The 21,935-nt window shown below is 44.4% G+C and overlaps 1 protein-coding gene across 22 annotated transcripts; it reads right to left on the bottom strand.

The window, feature by feature from the left end:
- Positions 1 to 201: 201 nt before the first annotated feature.
- On the bottom strand, positions 202 to 20,696 carry PARP11 (poly(ADP-ribose) polymerase family member 11). Of its 22 annotated transcripts, XM_065571338.1 has the most exons (11): positions 20,547 to 20,623; positions 19,283 to 19,447; positions 19,022 to 19,188; positions 9,812 to 9,940; positions 9,601 to 9,721; positions 8,130 to 8,205; positions 7,731 to 7,803; positions 7,516 to 7,646; positions 3,165 to 3,316; positions 2,529 to 2,650; positions 202 to 1,123 (listed from the first exon to the last, which is right to left on the bottom strand). In XM_065571338.1, exons 4-11 carry the CDS (start codon positions 9,935 to 9,937, stop codon positions 1,019 to 1,021), a joined length of 906 nt encoding a protein of 301 aa, XP_065427410.1. In that variant the 5' UTR covers positions 9,938 to 9,940; positions 19,022 to 19,188; positions 19,283 to 19,447; positions 20,547 to 20,623; the 3' UTR covers positions 202 to 1,018. The 22 variants fall into 22 exon arrangements, 15 of the variants coding, with proteins under 15 accessions (XP_065427410.1, XP_065427354.1, XP_065427401.1 ...); XR_010593442.1 differs by lacking the exons at positions 19,022 to 19,188; positions 19,283 to 19,447 and adding an exon at positions 13,092 to 13,195 and having other exon boundaries at positions 2,170 to 2,650; positions 20,547 to 20,682; XR_010593444.1 differs by lacking the exon at positions 19,022 to 19,188 and having other exon boundaries at positions 2,170 to 2,650; positions 20,547 to 20,655.
- Positions 20,697 to 21,935: the final 1,239 nt, after the last annotated feature.

Below are 21,935 nucleotides of genomic sequence, written 5' to 3'. Positions count from 1 at the left end.
GGGTACAAAGATTGCTGAAGAGTCACAGCCAGAGGAAAGGGAGTGAGCAGATTTAACTGGTACCACAGGCATTCTTTATAGACCGTTTCAAGGTGCCAGAGGAACCTATCTTAGCCCCACCAGCTGAAGAGCTTGAGATGAGTCTAATAAATGTGAGGAAAATAATTACTGGATTTTGGAAATTAGTGAGTGAACAAACAAAAGGGTACAACTTTTTTTATTTTTACTTCTTATAATTTCATAATGTCCAAGTACATGTATTGTAGAATATTTTATAAAAATAAAGAGGACTTAGTCTGAGGACACCCTACCGCATTTGCTAGTAAGTCTCTGATGAGAAGTCGTGAGGGTTCACTACAACCTAGGGGTGATTCCCTCTGCTTGTGTACACATACTCACACTGGGATGGCTTAGTCATTCCTCCATGGCTGCTACCCATGCTAGCACAGCTACACTGCTATTTATACTCATGCTAGCTCAAGTATGTACACATGAGCAGGGGACACACACCTAGCTCACAGTGTAGATGTCGCCTTAATGTGTGTGCATGCGTGTATTACAAGGCTTGTGGATTAGTGAAGGTTTACCGTTCTATAGCACCAATCACTGGTTATCATTGCAATAACACCCAGAGATCCCACTCAGGAGGCCCATTGTGCTAGGTACTGTACAAGCACAAAGGAAGCCACAGTCCCTGCCCTGAACAGCTGAAGAAGATAAGTCAAGGAAAAGTTTCCAAGAAATTTCAAAGAAAATCAAATAACCAACATGTGGTGTGACTGCAAGAGTCCATGAACAGACACAGATAAAGGACTTAGGGAGGAGGGGATACATGACTATTAGCTGGGTCATAATGCCAGGCTGTGCATGTGCAGTAATATGCTCCCTCCCATGCCAGAAAGCTAACACAACTTTGAGTATATCTAAGGTCTGTGTGACAGGGCAAGAATCCAAGAGGAGGGATCCAAAGAGGCAGTCTCATGAGGGAAGGCCAATGTGTTTTTACTCATTTAACACCTCAGTCCCCCTTCTTCGGGAGTTTAGGTCTTTCTGATCTTTCGTCTGGTCCCTCTTCTCCTCCCCAATCAGATTCTACCTGGCAAAAACAGTCCATACTCTGCATCTATGCAAATGGAAAGAAAACTTGGTTTACATAAAAACAGCACATACAAGTATTACTAAAACCAGTCATGAAACATAGGGAAAAATTAAGGGATGGAATTTTTAGAAGCCCTTCATTTTGGTTTAATTCTTTTTTCCATTGAATTCAATAGAGTATTACCATCAACTTCAATGGAAGTAGAGTCATGTCAACACTGAGTGCATCTTAAAATTCCAGCCAAGCTATAGAAACACAGTAGCATACAAACAGAAGCTGGCTACATACACACACGTTTTCAAAGGGAGGGAGGGGAGATGACAAAAAACACATTTTACTATTAAACAACAATTCTATAGATCACATAAGAGATCCTAACAGAGGACTCGAGGGCTAAATACCTACCTAATTACTGACCACAACTGCTGTCAGGTATATTATTCTGTCACAACCAGACTTCAACTTACAGGTTGCACAGCATTATTGCAAGGTTGCTTGAAGCAGAATGAGAACTAGATTTAGTCCTAGCAGCTGGTTCAGCTCAGTGGTTTGAGCCTTTGCCTGCTAAACCCAGGATTGTGAGCTCAATCCCTGAGGGGGCCATTTAGGGATCTGGGGCAAAAATCTGTCTGGGGATTGGTCCTGCTTTGAGCAGGGGGTTGGACTAGATGACCTCCTGAGGTTCCTTCCAACCCTGATATTCTAGGATTCCACACCTTTGCTTTCCCTAGACGGATTGTTCTGTAGATTTAAACTCCAATCTACAAGTAATACATACTGCAATATACCAATAACTATTAAGCCCCCTGCATTTTGTAAAATTATAAATAAAATCTTTATAAAAGATTATTCATCTGTACACATACTGTATCATACGCATAAATATATATTTTACACATAGATAAATACATATGTATTATTTTAAAAAATGTATAGCAGTAAGAATTCTTTGAAGACATTACATGTCCAATTTAATTAAGGCTCAGCTAAGCCATATTAAATTTTTTTATAAACCCTAAATATGAAAAGCATCAACGTTTATTTACAGGACTAACAGATGGACAACCAACCTTAAGCCAAAAGGATTTTACAGATGTAAGCCAGATTTTCCTTCACATCTCCATCCCTGTTCACCACCGTGTATTTAAAAAAGAATTGTAAGTTATATTTCCTTCGCAAAGACATACTGACCATCCATCACAACCAACCTAATATTCAGTTTGGCTCCTTGCAAAACTTAACAGAACTCTATTAAATATTCAGGGTAGATTTGGTTGGTATCAAAGATAACAAAGATCTTTGGATTCCAAGTACTATCCACGCAGCTGTCGAATAAGTTCACAAAGCTCCCATCTTTTGAAGGAGGTCTCATGTATTTGGAATCTCCGATGACATAGTCTCCAGTTAAAACACGAGCAAGAAACATAACTTTATACGTTCTGAACACATGATGTTGCAGATTGACACCATGGATTTGAAAAGTGTCTCCATGCTTCATATCGTCTTTGCAGAAACGACTGGAGTACGATGCATCTCTTGCAAAATAGGTCCCTTAAAAAACAAACAGCAAAAATTATACCCGATGAAAACAGTCTCATTATGAAATCTAGAGGGCCTGATTCCGATCCCTTCTTACATCAAAATGGTGTAAGATCTGAATCAGGCCATATTTCTCAGTTTTATATTCATAATCAATCCAGCAAAATTTATAAGAATTATACTAGTGCTGTGCTTCTCAAGCTTTTTCAGTGTGAACCACATCTTAGTTGGGAGATTGCCCCATGACCGGCTTACCCTTCTGCCCCACCCTACTGCATAATATCCAACTGTGGTAACTACAGGAATTGCTTACTTAATATATTTTAGCTGTCTTTTTATCACATTTAGCAGGAAGAAGAGAGACAGATTAAACAATCCTCCACAGACCAACAGCAAATGCCCTACAGACCACAGTATGGTAAATGCATTTGTGGGATACCATTATATGTTTAGAGAGGGAAGAGCAAAAGAAGTGTATTACTCAAAAGTTACATGGAGTGGTATTAAAAGAGTCATTACAGCTTACCTTTTCCATACACAGCAGCATGCATACCATTTATTCTCCAGTCAAAGTTATGAATGCATATTGCTTCTACAAATTCATTGCTGGTACCATGAAATAACATGTGTTCATTAATGGTAGGGACACCTCTTCTCTTCTTTAGCTGAGCTTTTTTCCTACAAAAAAAGCATAGCATTACAAAAGGTTTTGTAATCAAATTGGAATTGGACAGAAACTGAGAGGAGAAATGATACTGCAACAGCTGAATTTGAGAGAAGTGACCAAAGTTGATTCTGCTTCTCAAATACAGCTTAAAGTTCTACCATCTAAGTAGCCAACCAGCCAGTAGCTATAAAATCCCTCTTAGTGGCTGTTCTCTAATTGCTCTACCTGTAAAGGGTTAAAAAGTCTCACTGCTGTACATAGGTAAAAGGAAATAAGTGGACACCTGGCCAAAAGAGCCAATGGGAAGGCTAGAACTTTTAAAAATTGAAACAAGACTGCCCTTTTGTCTGTCTGTGGTTGTTCTCCTGGGGAGAGGCAAACAGGGCAGCAACTATCCTGTAAGAAGCTTGGGGCCAGGTATGAAAATAGGTTGACCAGATAGCAAGTGTGAAAAATCGGGACAGGGATGAGGGGGGTGGGGGGGGCGGTAATAGGAGCCCATATAAAAAAAAAAAGCCACAAATATAGGACTGTCCCTATAAAATCGGGACATCTGGTCACCCTATATGAAAAATCATCGGTATCATACCTAGAAACTACTCATTTGAAACCCCAGATATGTAAGTAGATCAGGAAATGTCTAGGAAGACGCAATTAGGTTTATCTCTTTTTATTTCTTTATGGCTTGTGGACTCCTCTGTGCTAACCTGAGATGCTTTTGTTTTGCTTGTAACCTTTAAGCTGGACCTCAAGAAACTATTCTTGATGGTAGTTGTTCTTTTTAAAATCTAGCAATAGCCTAAGTTTCCAGATGTATTTTCTTTGTTTTGTTTTTTAATAAAATGTACCTTTTTTTTTGTTTGTTTTTTTAAGAACAGAATTGGATTTTTGGTTCCTAAGAGGTTTGTGCACGTTATTTAATTAGCTGGTGGCAACAGCTAATTTCCTCTGTTTTTCTTTCTCAGCTTTTCCCCAGCAGTGGGGTGAAAGGGCTTGAGGATACCCCACAGGGAGGAATTACCAAGTGCACCTTCCTAGGTTCTCAAAGGGGTTTTGCACTTGGGTGGTGGCAGCATCTACCCATCCAAGGTCAGAAAAAAGCTGTAACCTTGGGAGTTCAATACAAGCCTGGAGTGGCCAGTATTAATTTTTAGAATCCTTGCGGGTCCCCACCTTCTGTAGTGCCAGAGTGGGGAATCGGCCTCAACCTCCCCCCCACAGCTCCCCTGCCACTGCGGGACCCCCTCCCCCCACAGCTCCCAGCCCCGCAGGGCAGTGGGGGACCCCTCCCAGCCACTGGGCAATGGAGTACCTGCAGCTCCCAGCTGCTTTGGGGTGGGGGGAAGAGCAGGGTGCTGGACTCTCTTCCCTCCCCATTTTTGTCAGGGATGATTTTAGTTAAAGTCAGGGACAGGTCACGGCTTCCATGACTTTTCGTTTATTACCCATGACCACTCCATGACTTTTACTAAAAATATCCATGACGAAATCAGCATCTTAGTGATGAGGTTCATCTGCTCCAAATGACTGGGTCAGACACACAAATACGTTATTTCACCCCAGAAAGCAGCTGAGCCTCTGAGACCATTGCCAGCCATCCTTGTGACTTTGATACAAATCTTTAGGTTTTCCCCCCGTGGAAAAATAAGGGCAAGCAGTTTCTGGACCGAGAGGATTCCCCTCACGCCTTTATACTCCATTGTGTATGGAATTTTAATACTGTATATTACTTTGCAATTAACACACACAGTAATATTGCAATACTGTAATAATCATACTGCACACAATAACAGATTCCCATTCCTGAGTTCATGTTTCCAATGGGGTAGTGGGAACGCCATAGCTTTGGCGTTCTTAAAGCACACACTTAATTGTGCAGTGGTCCCTGCTGCCCATCAAGTCCTTTTTTCAGCAAAAGGTAGAAAATCAAAGAGAACACAAATCTGCACTGCGAACTCAGAAGTCAGTGGCGATCTAATATCATTTCTTGATATTCTTATTCATAGAAGTATGCCACAAATTGAAAAACTTCAGAGATACCTCTATAGAAATCCACTTTAAAGCAATAAATTGTTACAACAGGGACACTGTTAGATATACAAGCTTCAAAGTAGTAAGATTGGTACAAAAGCACCAATCAAAGCAAATAAACTTTTTAACTGTAGAATGTATTTATATATTTAAATACATTCCATACCAATACATTAAGAGAAGGCTAAAGTTGCAAAAATTAATCACTCATAAGCCAGGAAATGAGAAAATTAAGATTCAATATGCAATCTTAAGACACCTCTCTCTGTAAATATTCACTATAAGCGTGCAATTACATGATCACAAGGTGTTTCTCAAATACAATATACCATACAATTTCATCTACAGCATAGCACCTTTTAAGCCCATGTAACACCTTAATATTTTTTCATTTTTTACTTATTGATTTTATTGTCATAATGGTCCAATATATCTTCATGCTGACTTTTTATAAGTTCCCTTTCTAGAAAGGTACATATTGACATTTCCAAGGGCAACCATGTAATACATAATGTTTCTGAAGTGCAAATATTAAATAAAGACTGATCAGAGAAGAGGTGGGAACAAAACTCAAGAACTCCTAACTCACCCTGCCCCCATACAATATTTAGTGGGAAAGAAAGCAGGAACGCTAAAGCCAGCAATGGCTTCTGCAATACTGACAGACTAAACTTGGATTTGCTGCATAGAGCTGGATCCAACACAGACACTTCACCCTACACTAAAATTCATAAAGAGAAGATGGTAAGGTGAGAAACTTGACAAATCAGGAGTATTTGTTTTGCCTCACTAGACATGCAACGAATACAACCCTGTGAAGGCTCATTTTACAAGGAGTCTGTTGTGACCCCTTCACTCCATCATAACAATATCTTGTGGTCCACTACATATACTTTCTGAGAACAATGACCGTAGTCACCTCTACCAGCCAGCTCACACAGAGAGGATTAGAAGGGAACCCAATGTTATCCTTCATGACAAGGTAGCTATGCTTGTGCTCTTCCTTTCCATATGTTGATGAGGGGGCTCTCTGAAGTTGCCACACATTCTTTACCAGTTGGATGATTATTTACTGTTCAAAGATTTGATATATTAAAAATGATCACGAAACTGGTCAAGTCTGGTACCTTACTGTCCATCAGGAAAAAATATTTTTCTAGCAACATGGGCTAGGGACATTCAGCTATTCAACTCCTTTAATAACCAAGGAGGAATTCACATGAAACCATTCATACAACCATTCAAAATTAGAAACATTTTTCAATGTCAATTTCGCCAGGAGACTAACAACTGCAGCGACAGTTTCCCTGTTTCCGACAAATACAACTTTTGATAAAGCCTTTCAAAACCTTTTTTTTTTAAATAATTGAAAAATAGCTGCAAAGTTAAATTCAGATTTGGATATGAACTTCTTCAAAGTTCAAAGGCATCTGGACCCATCTCTAGAAAAAACAGATACATTCTAAGAATGTTAAGACTATAACAGTAAATGGCAAAGGCTGTGAATGCCAATCTACAATTTGTGCGGTTTTACTTTTTCCTCTATATCAAAGACAGTGTATTTTTCACAACTGGTAAATCAGGAAATTGAAACACTGCTTAATCAATTTAAAGTGCAGTTCTAGTCTGAAAAGGGATTTTGTAAAAATGGTACCTTCGTAGCCCAAAAATCTGCTCCATGTGCATGTTGAGTTGTACCTGCTGACCTTACTGACCAAAATAAAAATTTGATCTGAAACAAAGATTGCTTTACATGCCTTTAAAAAAAAAATTCTTCTTTAGTTTAAATTTAAATATAAAACCTTTGAAACTGCATATCAAATTTCAGCCCAAAATAAATTTTTATTGCAACAGTGCTTTTCAATTTTCTCATTGCTTTTCAAGTTTTAAGCAGTTTGTGATCTTTAGCTTACGGTTGTTACAGAAGTATCATTAAATTCCAAATCCATAAAAAAATCAGGCTCTTTAATAGGAATGCTGATATATGACTATAAACACAAGAGCAGGACCAATCAGGGAACAGAAGAAAGAGACCAGATGCAGAAAGGGTGCAGACACACAATAAGTATTCCAACAGTTTTATAATTAGATGTATTTAACTATTTCTGCTGCATGCCTTTAAAAGAGATTTATTCTATTAGCAGACCTAGTACAGTGTTTGTTTTAGAAATAATCTCACCTGCAAAAAAACTCCCACAAGTCTAGATTTTGAATTCTCTGAATTCTTTTAATTCGGTTGCTATCCATTGTTTTCCCAAAGAGACTAGAAACTTCATTATATTCATTTGTTTGTTTTTGCAAAGGAATAAGCTGGAAAAAGAGAGGTTAGTATAGTTTCACTGAAGTCCATTGTTCTTTCATCATATGTATGTTTCATGTCATAATAGCTCTTACCTGATACGGTTCCTCTGTATTTACATTCTCCCAGTGTGAAGGCATTGGGATAGCCTCATTTTCACAGATATAACTTAAAACACAAAAATATAAGTTAAATCACACCCAAGAGTTGAAACTTTTCTCTTCCCCCAATAGGATTCCTACTCTGTACAGAATTTTGCACTAATCTATAATTTGACACACCGCTTGGGTCCTGAATGGGGATTCAAACTGTGGATAGTTATTTTTAATGGGCAAGGAGAGATTTCCTCCTCTTTTGCTTTCCCGCTCCAATCTGTGTCCCCAGATTTAATTTGAGGAGGGTAAAAAATAATGAAGAAATTTTAAAATGTTTCTAGTTCATCTTACTAAAGGAATGATGAACTGAACCAACAATGAACCACTTTTAGTTCTTACCTGAAAGCACTGATAGAAAAGGGAGCTCGCTTTATTGGACGCTGTTTTCCAGTAGTCAGATTGGTTTGTTTCATCACTGTATATAAAATGAAAATTAAGTGAGTACCAGAAACATTCAATCTACAGAAATGTAAAGTGTTTGGACATAGCACAGTACCCAGAAAATGATATTTTTAGAGTTGCTGAATAGAAATTATTGTCTCAAGTGTTGAGAGAAGCATTTCAGAATATTATTCTCCAACACTACTACTACTAGAATGCAAAAAACATTAGTAGAGCTCCCACATACCATGGGAATTAGTACTAAATAAGTACTGTACTTAAGACAGACAGTGCATATTCACTAGTGGTGAAATCCTGGCACATTTAAGCCAATGACAAAACTCACATTGATTTTAATAAGGCTAGGATTACACTCTAGACTTCTGCATCTAAATGCTAATTTTAATGCAGTGCAGAAGCTAACATCTTTGTACCACATTTAAATATAAAAGTGATACTATATTAACAGTATGGTGAAAATTATGTTATGCTTAACAGCTGCCTTTAGCATTTTTAAGCAAAGATTCAAGATTTAAATATAGTTTACAAAATCTGTTTTTTAAAAGTAAACTCTAAAGAAGCTATTTGAAAAAGTATTTAACAAAATACAAAATTCTGCATGAATGTACATATTTTCATATAGTCCACCACTGTATTACCCTACAACTGTAGGGTAAGATCAGAATAGAGAGACTGCTATCCCAAAACAGAACATCCACATCACGTGAGCATGACAGGCCTTTGGTCAGTTTAATATGAAAATACAGATGAAACTATAAGTGCAATATTTGAAATATTCAGAATGAGAAGCCATTACATTGCAACTTTCTACATAATAAAACGTATTTAAAATTAACTACATAGTAACTACACTGGAAACCATCAGTAACCTGTGATAAAGAGTCCATACAATATGAATATATGAGATCTTTACATAAAGTCATTTTCTAGAAAATGATATCTGATGCTCTGATGAACATATCAGAGTTGGATTGTTGAAGTATCTGCCAGTTGAATTATATTGTCACTTTATCAACATTACTTATATAGAGTTTGTGAAGACAGAAAATCGTTTTCTTCAACACTTGCTGCTTGAATATTTAGAAGAAAACAAACTTTTGGTGTTCCCATTTCTCTGAGTATACGGTACAGCACCACTTATATCTCAAGTGAGAGGAGACAGGACAAACACCAGTGTTACTGGACAGGGTATGCTACTTACAGTAACAAAGCTAGAAGGCTGAACCACATAACTGTCTCCATAAAATGTCAAATGTACATTCATATAAAGAAGGCCTTCCCAATTGTGCTTTTTTGCACTACAATAAAAGAGATACTTGAGGCCAACAGCATGTAAGATGCACTGGTCAACTCTTGTCATGAGAAACCTAAAAATATATAAATACTTTATTGTTAGAGAAAGACATACCTGAAAAGTCTAACTTGTAGTTAAATTTTGCAGTAGTAAAAGAAACAGAGCCTTCTGGATTCATTTTGAAGCTCCTTTCAATGTCTTCACTGCTAACTGAACACTGAGTGTTTGAATCAGTCTTCAAAACAAACCAGAAAGGACAAGTTTAAATACAGTACATTTGAAGTGTGGAAGTTATCACAGATAACATAATCCAATGTTTAGATACCTGAAACATATGCCATTTGCCACATTCAGCCAAGTAAAACCAGCCCCATTGGGTATCAGTTGTATCCATCTCCTCCTCAGGAATCTCCATCTTTGGAGAGAATTCTTCTGATGCTCTTTGAAGCATTTCCTGAAATAGCCACAAAAAATATCTTCTGTGAAAATCCATTATTTATAGAAATCTGTTATTTCAGAAACACTAGTTTGTCTTGATTTTTTTTTAATTAATATACAACTCTTATTTGAAAAAAAAAATCTGACTTTTAAAAAGTTACTATATGGGGCAAGAAAGGCAGGTACAATACCCTGGAGATCAGGCCCCCTTAGACACTTCCTCACTCTTCTATCTGTCTAGTTTAATAAACAGTACCCCATAAACTGGCTTAAACTCTTCTCATCCAGGCCTTTCTCAAATGCCTGAAAAAAAACATACAGGCCTTCAGAATGCCTACAAGGTCAACAGACTCAGGCTGTGTCCAACTAAGGAAAGATAGTGAGTGAGTTCCGGAGTTGAAAGCCCTACCAGCACCCCATTCCAGTTATACCTGGGTATTGCTAGCTCAAGCACCTCCACAGATCTCACCTGCTGTACTACCAGACAACGAGAGGGAAACTTTCTTCAGAAACTAGGACCCAAACCATTTAGAGCCTTTTGATTAAAACCGGGCTCTTAAATTTCATTGGGCAACAGACAGACTCCAATCCAAACCATACAGCACAGGTGTAATATATTCCCTCTAAGAAGCTCTGCTGAACAAGCAACTGGATGAATAAACACCCAGGATTTAAAAAAAAAAAATCTGATTTTTCAAGACTTTAGTTTGTTGAAGTGCTAAATTAGCTTTTGACAGCAGTAGCCTCTTTCACAGGTACAGAGAAAATATTTTCTTACTTTCAGTTTATTCAACTAATTCAGTTCAATGACTAGTTCATTCACAGTTAAGGAGCCAATGGCAGTTGACAAATCAGGAAAGCTTGTTTTTTTTCCTCCCACTCTGTGAATAAAAGTTAAGTGTGAGAGGATGAGATCTACTAGTTCTAAAACCCTAAAGGACATGGTGACCAGAAACAATCTGATCAATCCACTAACTGCAGATAATACTGCCTTTGTTTTAGTTTTAGATGCAAAACATGCTTTGATAAACTTTTTTTCCCCATATCTATCCAGCACATTAAGGTAGTTTTATTTAACTCATAAATAATTTTAAAATGCTGGTTTTGTACATTTTAATTGACCCAATTTCCATTCAAATAGAGCTTGATGCAAATTAAAAGTAAATTAACTAGTAAATAAGAAATGTATCATTCACCATTTTCTATCATAATATAAATATAAAAATTAAGAATCTGAATAAAATGTCAATTAAGCTATATAAATTGCTTAAGTAAATGTGTATAGATACAATATATCCTTCAAGTTAGCAAAAAACAGTACCACATTTAGTGTAAAGGCTGTATTTAGTGGCAGTAGTTACCAACCAATGCGAATCAACCTTTCCTCAGGAAAATAACTAAAAAGTATAAACACAAATCAAGATTAAAATTGATTACTTAAATCAAGGTTTCCGTCTTTCTGATTTAAATCAATCCACACCAACAAGCAAGGTGAAGATTTGAATAGTCTCCAAAATTTAGTCCCACCAAGAAGCTGGTTAAAGTAATCTAATCTTGAGGCACAGATAGCAGCAGCAGAGTCCAAAGAAAAGGTCACAACCTTCTAGCCAAGCACACACAAAGAAGTACTGCTTCTGGTCACTGCTGCTACTTAGGCCTTGGCTACACTTGCAAGTTACAGCGCTGTAAAGCCTCCCCCAGCGCTGTAACTCACTCCCCGTCCACACTGGCAGGGCACTTGCAGCGCTGTATCTCTCTGGGTACACCGCTGCAGGTACTCCACATCTCCGAGAGGAATAACAGCTGCAGCGGAGTGGCTACGACTCACAGGTGTGAGTGTAAAAGCTTGCAGGGCTGTACTAATCACCTTGTCAAGTGGCCAGTCCTCTCCATTGTTGTGACTGGCTGCAGGAATGAGGAAGTGCCGGTTTCAAAGCTCTACTGCAGAGAAAAGCAAACAATTTGCAGCTTGCTTTAAGTAAGTAAACGAATGAGCAGGGGGCCGGGAGTTCGGAACTTGCAAAATAGAGAGCTGACATGCTCCAAAAAGCACTCTCTCTCCCCCCACACTCCCTGTCACAATCCACCGCACCCCCCCGTTTTGAAAAGCACGTTGCAGCCACATGAATGCTGGGATAGCTGCCCATAATGCACCGTTCCCAACACAGCTGCAAATGTTACAAGTGTGGCCAAACCACTGCGCTGGCAGCTGTCAGTGTGGACAGACTGCAGCGCTTTTCCCTACTCAGCTGTACGAAGACAGGTTTACCTCACAGCGCTGTACAGCTGCAAGTGTAGCCAAGGCCTTAGGCACCCAAAAGCACATGGGGTTCTAGCAATACCCTCAGACTGTGAACACGTTATCACAAACAGTGAACATTTTCCTACTGAGGGACATGTAATCATCAGATTATTGTTCCAACTGTTTTTATCAGCTAACAGGCATTTCCTTGGTCTTGTCTGAAGTTAAGGTTGAATTCCAGCTTTCATTTTAACAACCTCTTTTTCAGTTGACCCTAATCTGTTAAACTATTTTTTAAAATATATATGGGGAGGAGGGGGAGGGGGATACCTGAAGGAGGGAGGATGGGGCAAACAACATAAGCTATTTTTTTATGGGGGGGAGGGAGGGGATTAAAGAAGGAGGGGAGGGAGAACAGAACATGTTTTCTCCATACAGATGTATCAGAAATATTGTGCTTGGATAACTCTAAAATGGATGAGGCTAGACATGTCAAATTTGGACTGGTTTGTACCACAGATGTCATTAGATAAGTTGAAAGAAAACTAATTCAGTGCTCTTGAATTTAGGTATATTTACAGCTAGCATATTTGAACTTTTCTGTTTTATTTGTAAACATATTTGACAGACATCTTAGTCTGCTAGATATGCCAGTAAAATTTGTAAGTCTCCAAACAACAGTACTTACAACATCTGTTAGGGAATCTGGGGACAAGAACTTACAGTCCTAATTTTTTTCACTGCAACAGAATCAGCGCTTTATCTCCAGTATAACAGAAGTGGTATTTTAATCATTAAGCGTAGTTACAGAGAGATATCAGTAAGAGACTTTAAAAGTGTTGGTAGCATAAAAAAGAACAAACAGTCACAGGAATTGACAACTTAATTTGATGATGTGGAATAAGATTGAAAGAATCTGTTTTACCATTAATCCAAACATTGTACTCAAGCACCAACCACTGGCAGAGCATTCATTCTACTTTGCAGAAATCATCAACGAGAAGACTTGCGAAGGCTGAAAATCTGGAACTGAACCACACAACATTAACTGTCACACCCTCCCCTAACAGAATCCTTCACACACAATGACATGCCTGGAAGCCCTTACAAACATTTAACCCACTGCATGCAAAGGTGATATATACCCTTTCTTGGCTTGCGAAAGCTAGTGAAAAGTAACTGTAAAATTTATAAATAATAAATGCATCCTTCAGAGAAGAGAACATGCCATCCTCCCTGAAAAATGCAATAGCCTATCCAGTGTTTGAAAAGTACATACTCAATTCAGATGACCTTCCCAAACTCCTATTTCTATACAAAAATATTTAAATTCTAGTGCCAACCAAACTCCAAAATCACATGACCATGGTTAACATCTTGGATACCTCACAATCAACTCTGAGGTCACAGCACAGAGATAAAATCCTTAGTGGTGGTTTAAAAAACCCCAAACTTTTGCATTGCAATGGGTGAAGGCTACAACTCAATAAAGACTCATTAACTTTCAACACAGTTGAAACCACAGTTGTGTGTCTCGTTTTCTAAGATATAACCAGGATGTCACAATGCTTGCAAGATGAAATATAGTGGACTCAGATTAAATCAGAGCAAAATCAAGAAATACTGGTTGAAAGGGGAATATCCTCTGAGGAACTCGCTGTCATCGTGTTTCACAGCCCTGGTCTACACTACGAGTTTAGGTCGAATTTAGCAGCGTTACATCGATTTAACCCTGCGCCCGTCCACACAACGAAGCCATTTTTGTCGACTTAAAGGGCTCTTAAAATCGATTTCTGTACTCCTCACTGACGAGGGGATTAGCGCTGAAATCGACATCGCCAGGTCAAATTTGGGGTAGTGTGGACACAAGTCGATGGTATTGGCCTCCGGGAGCTATCCCAGAGTGCTCCATTGTGACCGCTCTGGACAGCACTCTCAACTCAGATGCACTGGCCAGGTAGACAGGAAAAGCCCCGCGAACTTTTGAATTTAATTTCCTGTTTGGCCAGCGTGGCAAGCTGATCAGCACAGGTGACCGTGCAGAGCTCATCAGCAGAAGTGACCATGGAGTCCCAGAATCGCAAAAGAGCTCCAGAATGGCCCGAACGGGAGGTACTGGATCTGATCGCTATATGGGGAGATGAATCTGTGCTATCAGAACTCCGTTCCAAAAGACGAAATGCCAAAATATTTGAAAAAAATCTCCAAGGGCATGAAGGACAGAGGCTATAACAGGGACTGCAGCAGTGCCACGTGAAACTTAAGGAGCTCAGGCAAGCCTATCAAAAAACCAAAGAGGCAAACAGCTGCTCCAGGTCAGACCCCCAGACATGCCTTTTCTATGATGAGCTGCATGCCATTCTAGGGGATGCCCCCACCACTACCCACTCCTGTTCATGGACTCCTGAAAGGGAGGAGTCTTACGCAACAGGGATGAGGATTTTGGGGATGAGGAAGATGATGATGATGAGGAGGAGGAGGGTAGCATACAGTAGGCAAGTGGAGAAACCATTCTCCCCGACAGCCAGGAACTGTTTATCATCCTGGAGCCAATACCTTCCCAAGGTGGGCTCCCGGACCTTGAAGGCGGAGAAGGCACCTCTGGTGATTGTACCTTTGTAAATATAATACTTGGTTTAAAAGCAAGCATGTTTAATGATTAATTGGACCTGAAGACTTGGGATGCATTCGCAGCCAGTACAGCTACTGGAATGCATTCAAGCAACATCCGTTCTTTCTCTCTCTGTGTTATTCTCAGGAGAGTGATATCATTCATGGTTACCTGGTTGAAAGAGGGGAATTATATTAAGGGGACATTCAGAGGTGGCCGTTCCTGCTAGACTGTGTGCCTGTGGCTGAAAAGAAATCATCCCTGCTGTTAGCCATGCGGTGGGGGGGAGGGGTGAAGCGATCATCCCAGAGAATTGGGTGTGTGTGTGGGGGGGGGGTTAGTTGTGGTGCACGTTAACCCAAAAACCGCAGCCCCTCCAAAAACCGGCAGGCCCTCAATATAAGAGGCAAAATGTAACCTTGTACCAAAAGCACATGTGCTATGTAATGTTAACAGCTTGGTTCACCGTGAAAGAGTCTACCCCTTGTTCTCTAAAATGTGTCTTTTTAAAGAATACTCTCCCTTTTTTCCCTCCAGCAGCTGCAAATGTTTCAATGCTCCCCCATCATCTCCATCCCAGAGGCTAGCGCAGATAAGAAGGCAAAAAAAAACAAACACCGCACTTGCGATGAAATGTTCTCTGAGCTCATGCAGACCTCCCGCACTGAAAGAGCTCAGCAGACTGTGTGGAGGCAAACAATGGCAGAGTCCAGGAAAGCAGAAAATGAACGCGAGGATAGGAGGGATGAGCAAGAGGAGAGGTGGCGGGAGCAAGAGGAGAGGAGGCAGGATGCAATGCTGAGGCTACTGGAGGATCAAACTGATATGCTCCGGCGTATGGTTGAACTGCAGGAAAGGCAGCAGGAGCACAGATTGCCGTTGCAGCCCCTGTGTAACGGCCCACCCTCCTCTACAAGTTCCATAGCCTCCTCACCCAGACGCCCAAGAATGCGGGGGGGGGAGGGGCGGGGGCGGGAGAGGGGGCCTCCGGGCATCCAACCACTCCACCCCAGAGGACTGCCCAAGCAACAGAAGGCTGGCATTCAGTAAGTTTTGAAGTGCAGTGTGGCCTTATCCTTCCCTCCTCCCTCACCCGACCCGGTGCTTCCCTCCTCCCCTACCCCTCCCAGGCTACCTTGGCAGTTATCCCCCTATTTGTGTGATGAATTAATAAAGAATGCATGATTTTGAAACAACAATGACTTTACTGCCTCTGCAAGCAGCGATCAAAGGGAGAAGGGCGGTTGGCTTACAGTGAAGTAGAGTGAACCAAGGGGGTGGGTTTTCATCAAGGAGAAACAATCAGAACTCTCACACCGTAGCCTGGCCAGTCATAAAGCTGGTTTTCAAAGCTTCTCTGATGCGCAGCGCGCCCTGCTGTGCTCTTCTAACCGCCCTGGTGTCTGGCTGCACGTAATCAGCGGCCAAGCGATTTGCCTCAACCTCCCACCTTGCCATAATCGTTTTCCCCTTACTCTCACAGATATTGTGGAGCACACAGCAAGCAGCAATAACAATGGGAATATTGGTTTCGCTGAGGTCTAACCGAGTCAGTAAACTGCGCCAGCGCGCTTTTAAACATCCAAATGCACATTCTACAACCATTCTGCACTTGCTCAGCCTATAGTTGAACTGCTCCTTACTACAGGGTGCCTGTGTATGGCCTCCTGAGCCACGGCATTAAGGGGTAGGCTGGGTCCCCAAGGATAACTATAGGCATTTCAACATCCCCCCAATGGTTATTTTCTGGTCTGGGAAGTAAGTCCCTTCCTGCAGCTGTTCGAACAGACCAGAGTTCCTGAAGATGTGAGCGTCATGTACCTTTCCTGGCCATCCCACGTTGATGTTGGTGAAATGTCCCTTGTGATCCACCAGTGCTTGCAGCACCATTGCAGTTTATGTACTGTCTGCCAAGGTGGTCCGGTCCTAGGGTGACCAGACAGCAAGTGTGAAAAATCGGGACAGGGGGTGGGGGGTAATAGGAGCCTATATAAGAAAAAGACCCAAAAATTGGGACTGACCCTATAAAATCGGGACATCTAGTCACCCTATCCAGTCCCAAGATAGGGATATGCGTTCCGTCTATCGCTCCACCACAGTTAGGGAATCCCATTGCAGCAAAACAATCCATTACGACCTGCACATTTCCCAGAGTCACTACCCTTGATAGCAGCAGCTCAGTGATTGTGTTGGCTACTTGGATTACAGCAGCCCCCACAGTAGATTTGCCCACTCCAAATTGATTCCCGACTGACCGGTAGCTGTCTGGCGTTGCAAGCTTCCACAGGGCTATCGCCACTCGCTTCTCAACTGTGAGGGCTGCTCTCATCTTGGTATTCTTGCGCTTCAGGGCAGGGGAAAGCAAGTCACAAAGTTCCATGAAAGTGCCCTTATGCATGCAAAAGTTTCGCAGCCACTGGGAATCATCCCAGACCTGCAACATTATGCGGTCCCACCAGTCTGTGCTTGTTTCCCAGGCCCAGAATCAGCATTCCATGGCATGAGCCTGCCCCATTGCCACCAGGATGTCCAAATTGCCGGGGCCCGTACTTTGAGAGAAGTCTGTGTCCATGTCCTCATCACTCTCGTCACCACGCTGCCGTCGCCTCCTCGCCTGCTTTTGCAGGTTCTGGTTCTGAACATCCTGCAGAATAATGCGCGAGGTGTTTACAATGCTCATAACTGCCGCAGTGATCTGAGCAGGCTCCATGCTTGCCGTGGTATGGCATCTGCAGGAGAGCAGAGTGGCAGTGGAAGCGGTGGTTGGAAGACCAGTTTTTCCGACCTATTGCACCATCTGCGGCCAGAGCAGGAGAGCAGAGTGGCAGCAGAAGCGGTCGTTCGATGACGACGGTTAGCATTCCTACTGCACTGTCTGCTGAAAGCAGTATGGTGCCCGCACAAAAAAAAGGCGTGAAACGATTGTCTGCCATTGCTTTCACGGAGGGAGGGGCGACTGACGATATGTACCCAAAACCACCCATCAGGCATTGGGAGCTCAACCCAGAATTCCAATGGGTGGCGGAGACTGCGGGAACTGTGGGATAGCTACCCACAGTGCAACGCTCCGAAAGTTGACACTAGCCTTGGTACTGTGGACGCAGTCCGCCGACTTAATGCGCTTATGGGGGACACACACAATCAACTGTATAAAATAGCTTCTTTAAAAAAAAATCGACTTCTATAAATTCGACCTAATTTTGTTGTGTAGACATACCTACAGGGTAAGTCTACAATACAATACAAGCTCATGCTTGAGCCTGGGCTCAAGGCTAACCCCCCCTGCGTCTACACTGTAACTGTGCTAACCCAGGGCTCAGACCCATGGTCCCAGGACCCTGCAGGGCTGGAGGGTTCAACCTCAAATCAAGGCAGGACACAGGGTCCAAGTTTGAATCAAGCTGGGAGCCAGGGTCCGAGCCCCACTGCTTTGCAGTATAGATGCAGCCCTGCTTGATTCAGATCCCGGGAGTCATCCGAAAGTATTCCACTATTCCATGGGACAACTTCCTTAGTCCTCTCTATCCCAACAATCTGCAATCCACTCTATTGAAAATGGAAGCCATACCCTCATTTCAAACTGCTGCAGTTCAAGTCAGCGTTAATCCATTCTGTTCTGATCACCAATCCGCAAGCATACTATCAGAGAGCCTCCTTAGTTTGCAACGGAGAGTGAACCGATCAAGCCTTCTGCAAAGCAAGCTGCTTCTTGGTAATGTACAGGGCAGGCAGTAATGTATTCCCACAGTGCACCTCAGTCCTATGGCTAGAGTAGCCACATTTCAGTTGTGTGGCACTAGGGATTGTGGGATATGATTACTTTGACTCAGGTCTGTACACTGCAGTGTGGACACCAGAGCACCTAAGTTCAAACATGGGTCAGAAAATACTTAACCTAGGGTTAAAATACAATGTAGACACTCAAGCCTGACTTGAGTCCCACTAATCCTGGGTTTACATTGCAATGTAGACATATCCACAGAGGGCATCTCCACAGCCCCCTCATTTGTCAACAAGGTATGAAGTCTCAGGGTCCTGTATGATTCATCATGGATGCTAAATCACCAAGTAACATTGGTGGGAAAGGCAAGTCTTCTCTTTCAGTTCGCTCCTTGGTCCCTGATAAAGATTTGGTCACAGTGATATGTATGTTACTTACAGACTGGATTACGGTAATCCACTTTATCTGGGAGCTAACATGAAAAGAATGCCTTCCCCAAATTCTTTACAATGCAGCTGCTCACCTCCTAACTGGAATGGACAACCTCATATACATCACCACTGTCCTCCCAGCACATTTCCAGTGTCGGTTCAAGGCCTTGGCACTGTGCTTAAAGGTCATTAGTGGACTCGAAACCAGCTACAGTTGTGATCACATCTCCATCCATGCCCCGACAAGACAGCTGCACACCTGTGGGACAATGCAGCTCACGAGACGAACTGCAGAAATATAGTGCTCTCATCTGAGAGTTATAGAAAGAGCGCCAAGAGGAATTCAGACTAACCTGGAGCTTAACCACCTAGATCTGCCTCTTTGCGAAAGCTTTCCTACCAAAACCAGTTAAATAACCAAATCAATAGTCCAGCTGTTGTCTCCGGTCATCATGGGATAGGGACTGTCTTTTTGTTCTTTGTTTGCATAGCACCAAGCACAATGGGGCTCATGACAGCTACCGCAATACAAACAGATAATAATAATAATAGCAGTCTGACCTTTTCTTAGGGAATGGGTTACAGGGCCGGCTCCAGCATTTCTGCCGCCCCAAGCAAAAAAAAAAAAAAAAAAAAGCTGCGATCGGCGGCGGCAGTTCAGCGGCAGGTCCTTCGCTCCTAGAGGGAGTGAGGGACTTGCCGCCCCCGAATTGCCGCAGATGCTGCCCCTCTCCCTTGGCCGCCCCAAGCACCTGCTTGTTAAGCTGGTGCCTGAAGCCGGCCCTGATGGGTTACATGGGAAGACTCCTGTTTTAAAGGAAGAATGGGAGAGTGTAGTTCGAGGGAAGGTTTCTCAAAAGATCTGTAGAAGCAATTTTGAATTGAGGTGGGGTTTTTTGGCCAGTGCACTGGGGATGCATAAAGCATATGAGCTAAAGTCAGAAGATATAAAAAAAACCCTAGGAAAAGAATGGTGTGGAGAAAGTAAATAAGGAAGCATTATTTAGCCCTTCACAGAACACAAGAACCAGGGGTCACCCAATGACATTAACAGGCAGCAGATTTAAAACATACAAAAGGAAGTATTTCTTCATGCAAGGCCCAACCTGTAGAACTTGTTATCAGGGGATGTTGTGGAGGCCAAAAGTATAACAAGGTTCAAAAAAGAACAGGGAGCTGAGGACAAGGGATGGATCATGCCATAATTGCCCAGTGATGCACCTGGCACTGGTCACTGTGGGAAGACAGGACTCTGGGCTAGACGGACCATTGGTCTGACCCAGTTCTCATGTCCCCCCTTGCAGCTCCCCCTGCTCGCTGGGAGCGTCACTTCCTGCCCTTTGCTGGCCTGGCCGCGCTGCCTGGGGGGAGGGGGGTATAAATCCTACACCCCCCTCCCCCACAAACAGCGCCCGCCCCCCAGCCCGACACGGGTCTGCCCCGCACTGCCGGGATGTGGGGCTGCCCGCAGCGGGGCGGAGCCGGACCGGCTCGGGGGCCGGGGCGTTTCTCCCCGGGCGGGGGCTGCTGTCGCTGGGCCGCGGGCGAGCGAGCGAGTCCCTAGCGCGAGCCGGGGGGGAGGGGCCGGGCGGGAAGCGCCGCCCCCGTCGCACTCACCGCATCGGCCGCCCCCCACATGCTGCCGGCCTCGGGCCGGGGCCGGGCCCCGCCGCTCCACAACGTCACTGCCCCAAGCTGGGCGCTTCCTTCCGCTAACGTCAGCAGCAGTGGGGGCGGGGCTACTGCCACAGATGAAAGAGGGAGAGGGGCGGGGTCACAGTAGGGGGAGGGGAGTGGTCATATGCAAATTATAGTTGTGGGAGGCGGGCTTTGTGGGAAAGGCCACACCCCCCGCCCCCGCCTGCCTACCACAGAACCTGACTGACCCCTCCCCTACTCCCCCATCTTCCCTCTCACCCTGGGGCCCGTCGCCCCGTCCCACAACCCCCACCCCATCCCTCTCACCCTGGGGCCCGTCGCCCCGTCCCACAACCCCCACCCCATCCCTCTCACCCTGGGGCCCATAGCCCCTGCCCCACAACCCCCCCCATCCCTCTCACCCTGGGGCCCATAGCCCCTGCCCCACAACCCCCCCCATCCCTCTCACCCTGGGGCCCGTCGCCCTTCCCCACAACCCCCCCCATCCCTCTCACCCTGGGGCCCGTCGCCCTTCCCACAACCCCCCCCATCCCTCTCACCCTGGGGCCCGTCGCCCCATCCCACAACCCCCACCCCATCCCTCTCACCCCGGGGCCCGTCGCCCCTTCCCCACAACCCCCCCCATCCCTCTCACCCCGGGGCCCGTCGCCCCTTCCCCACAACCCCCCCCATCCCTCTCACCCCGGGGCCCGTCGCCCCTTCCCCACAACCCCCCCATCCCTCTCACCCCGGGGCCCGTCGCCCCTTCCCCACAACCCCCCCCATCCCTCTCACCCCGGGGCCCGTCGCCCCTTCCCCACAACCCCCCCCATCCCTCTCACCCCGGGGCCCGTCGCCCCTTCCCCACAACCCCCCCCATCCCTCTCACCCCGGGGCCCGTCGCCCCTTCCCCACAACCCCCCCCATCCCTCTCACCCCGGGGCCCGTCGCCCCTTCCCCACAACCCCCCCCATCCCTCTCACCCCGGGGCCCGTCGCCCCTTCCCCACAACCCCCCCATCCCTCTCACCCCGGGGCCCGTCGCCCCTTCCCCACAACCCCCCCCATCCCTCTCACCCCGGGGCCCGTCGCCCCTTCCCCACAACCCCCCCCATCCCTCTCACCCGGGGCCCGTCGCCCCATCCCCACAACCCCCCCCATCCCTCTCACCCCGGGGCCCGTCGCCCCATCCCACAACCCCCCCCATCCCTCTCACCCCGGGGCCCGTCGCCCCTTCCCCACAACCCCCCCCATCCGTCTCACCCCGGGGCCCGTCGCCCCTTCCCCACAACCCCCCCATCCCTCTCACCCCGGGGCCCGTCGCCCCTTCCCCACAACCCCCCCCATCCCTCTCACCCCGGGGCCCGTC

Source organism: Chrysemys picta, chromosome 1 (genome assembly GCF_011386835.1).
Source record: "Chrysemys picta bellii isolate R12L10 chromosome 1, ASM1138683v2, whole genome shotgun sequence".
NCBI lineage: Eukaryota > Metazoa > Chordata > Testudines > Emydidae > Chrysemys > Chrysemys picta.
The sequence above is the reverse complement of the archived record's forward strand: the minus strand, read 5'-3'. Positions and strand labels throughout refer to the sequence as shown.

Excerpts from the sequence above, each read along its gene's own strand:
- PARP11 (XM_065571238.1), bottom strand. The coding sequence starts at position 9,979 with ATGGATTTTCACAGAAGATATTTTTTGTGGCTATTTCAGGAAATGCTT. Across the intron at positions 3,317-7,515 it reads TTGTGGGAGTTTTTTTGCAG|GAAAAAAGCTCAGCTAAAGA; the intron begins GTGAGATTATTT and ends CTTTTTTTGTAG. Across the intron at positions 2,651-3,164 it reads TGCTGCTGTGTATGGAAAAG|GGACCTATTTTGCAAGAGAT; the intron begins GTAAGCTGTAAT and ends TTGTTTTTTAAG.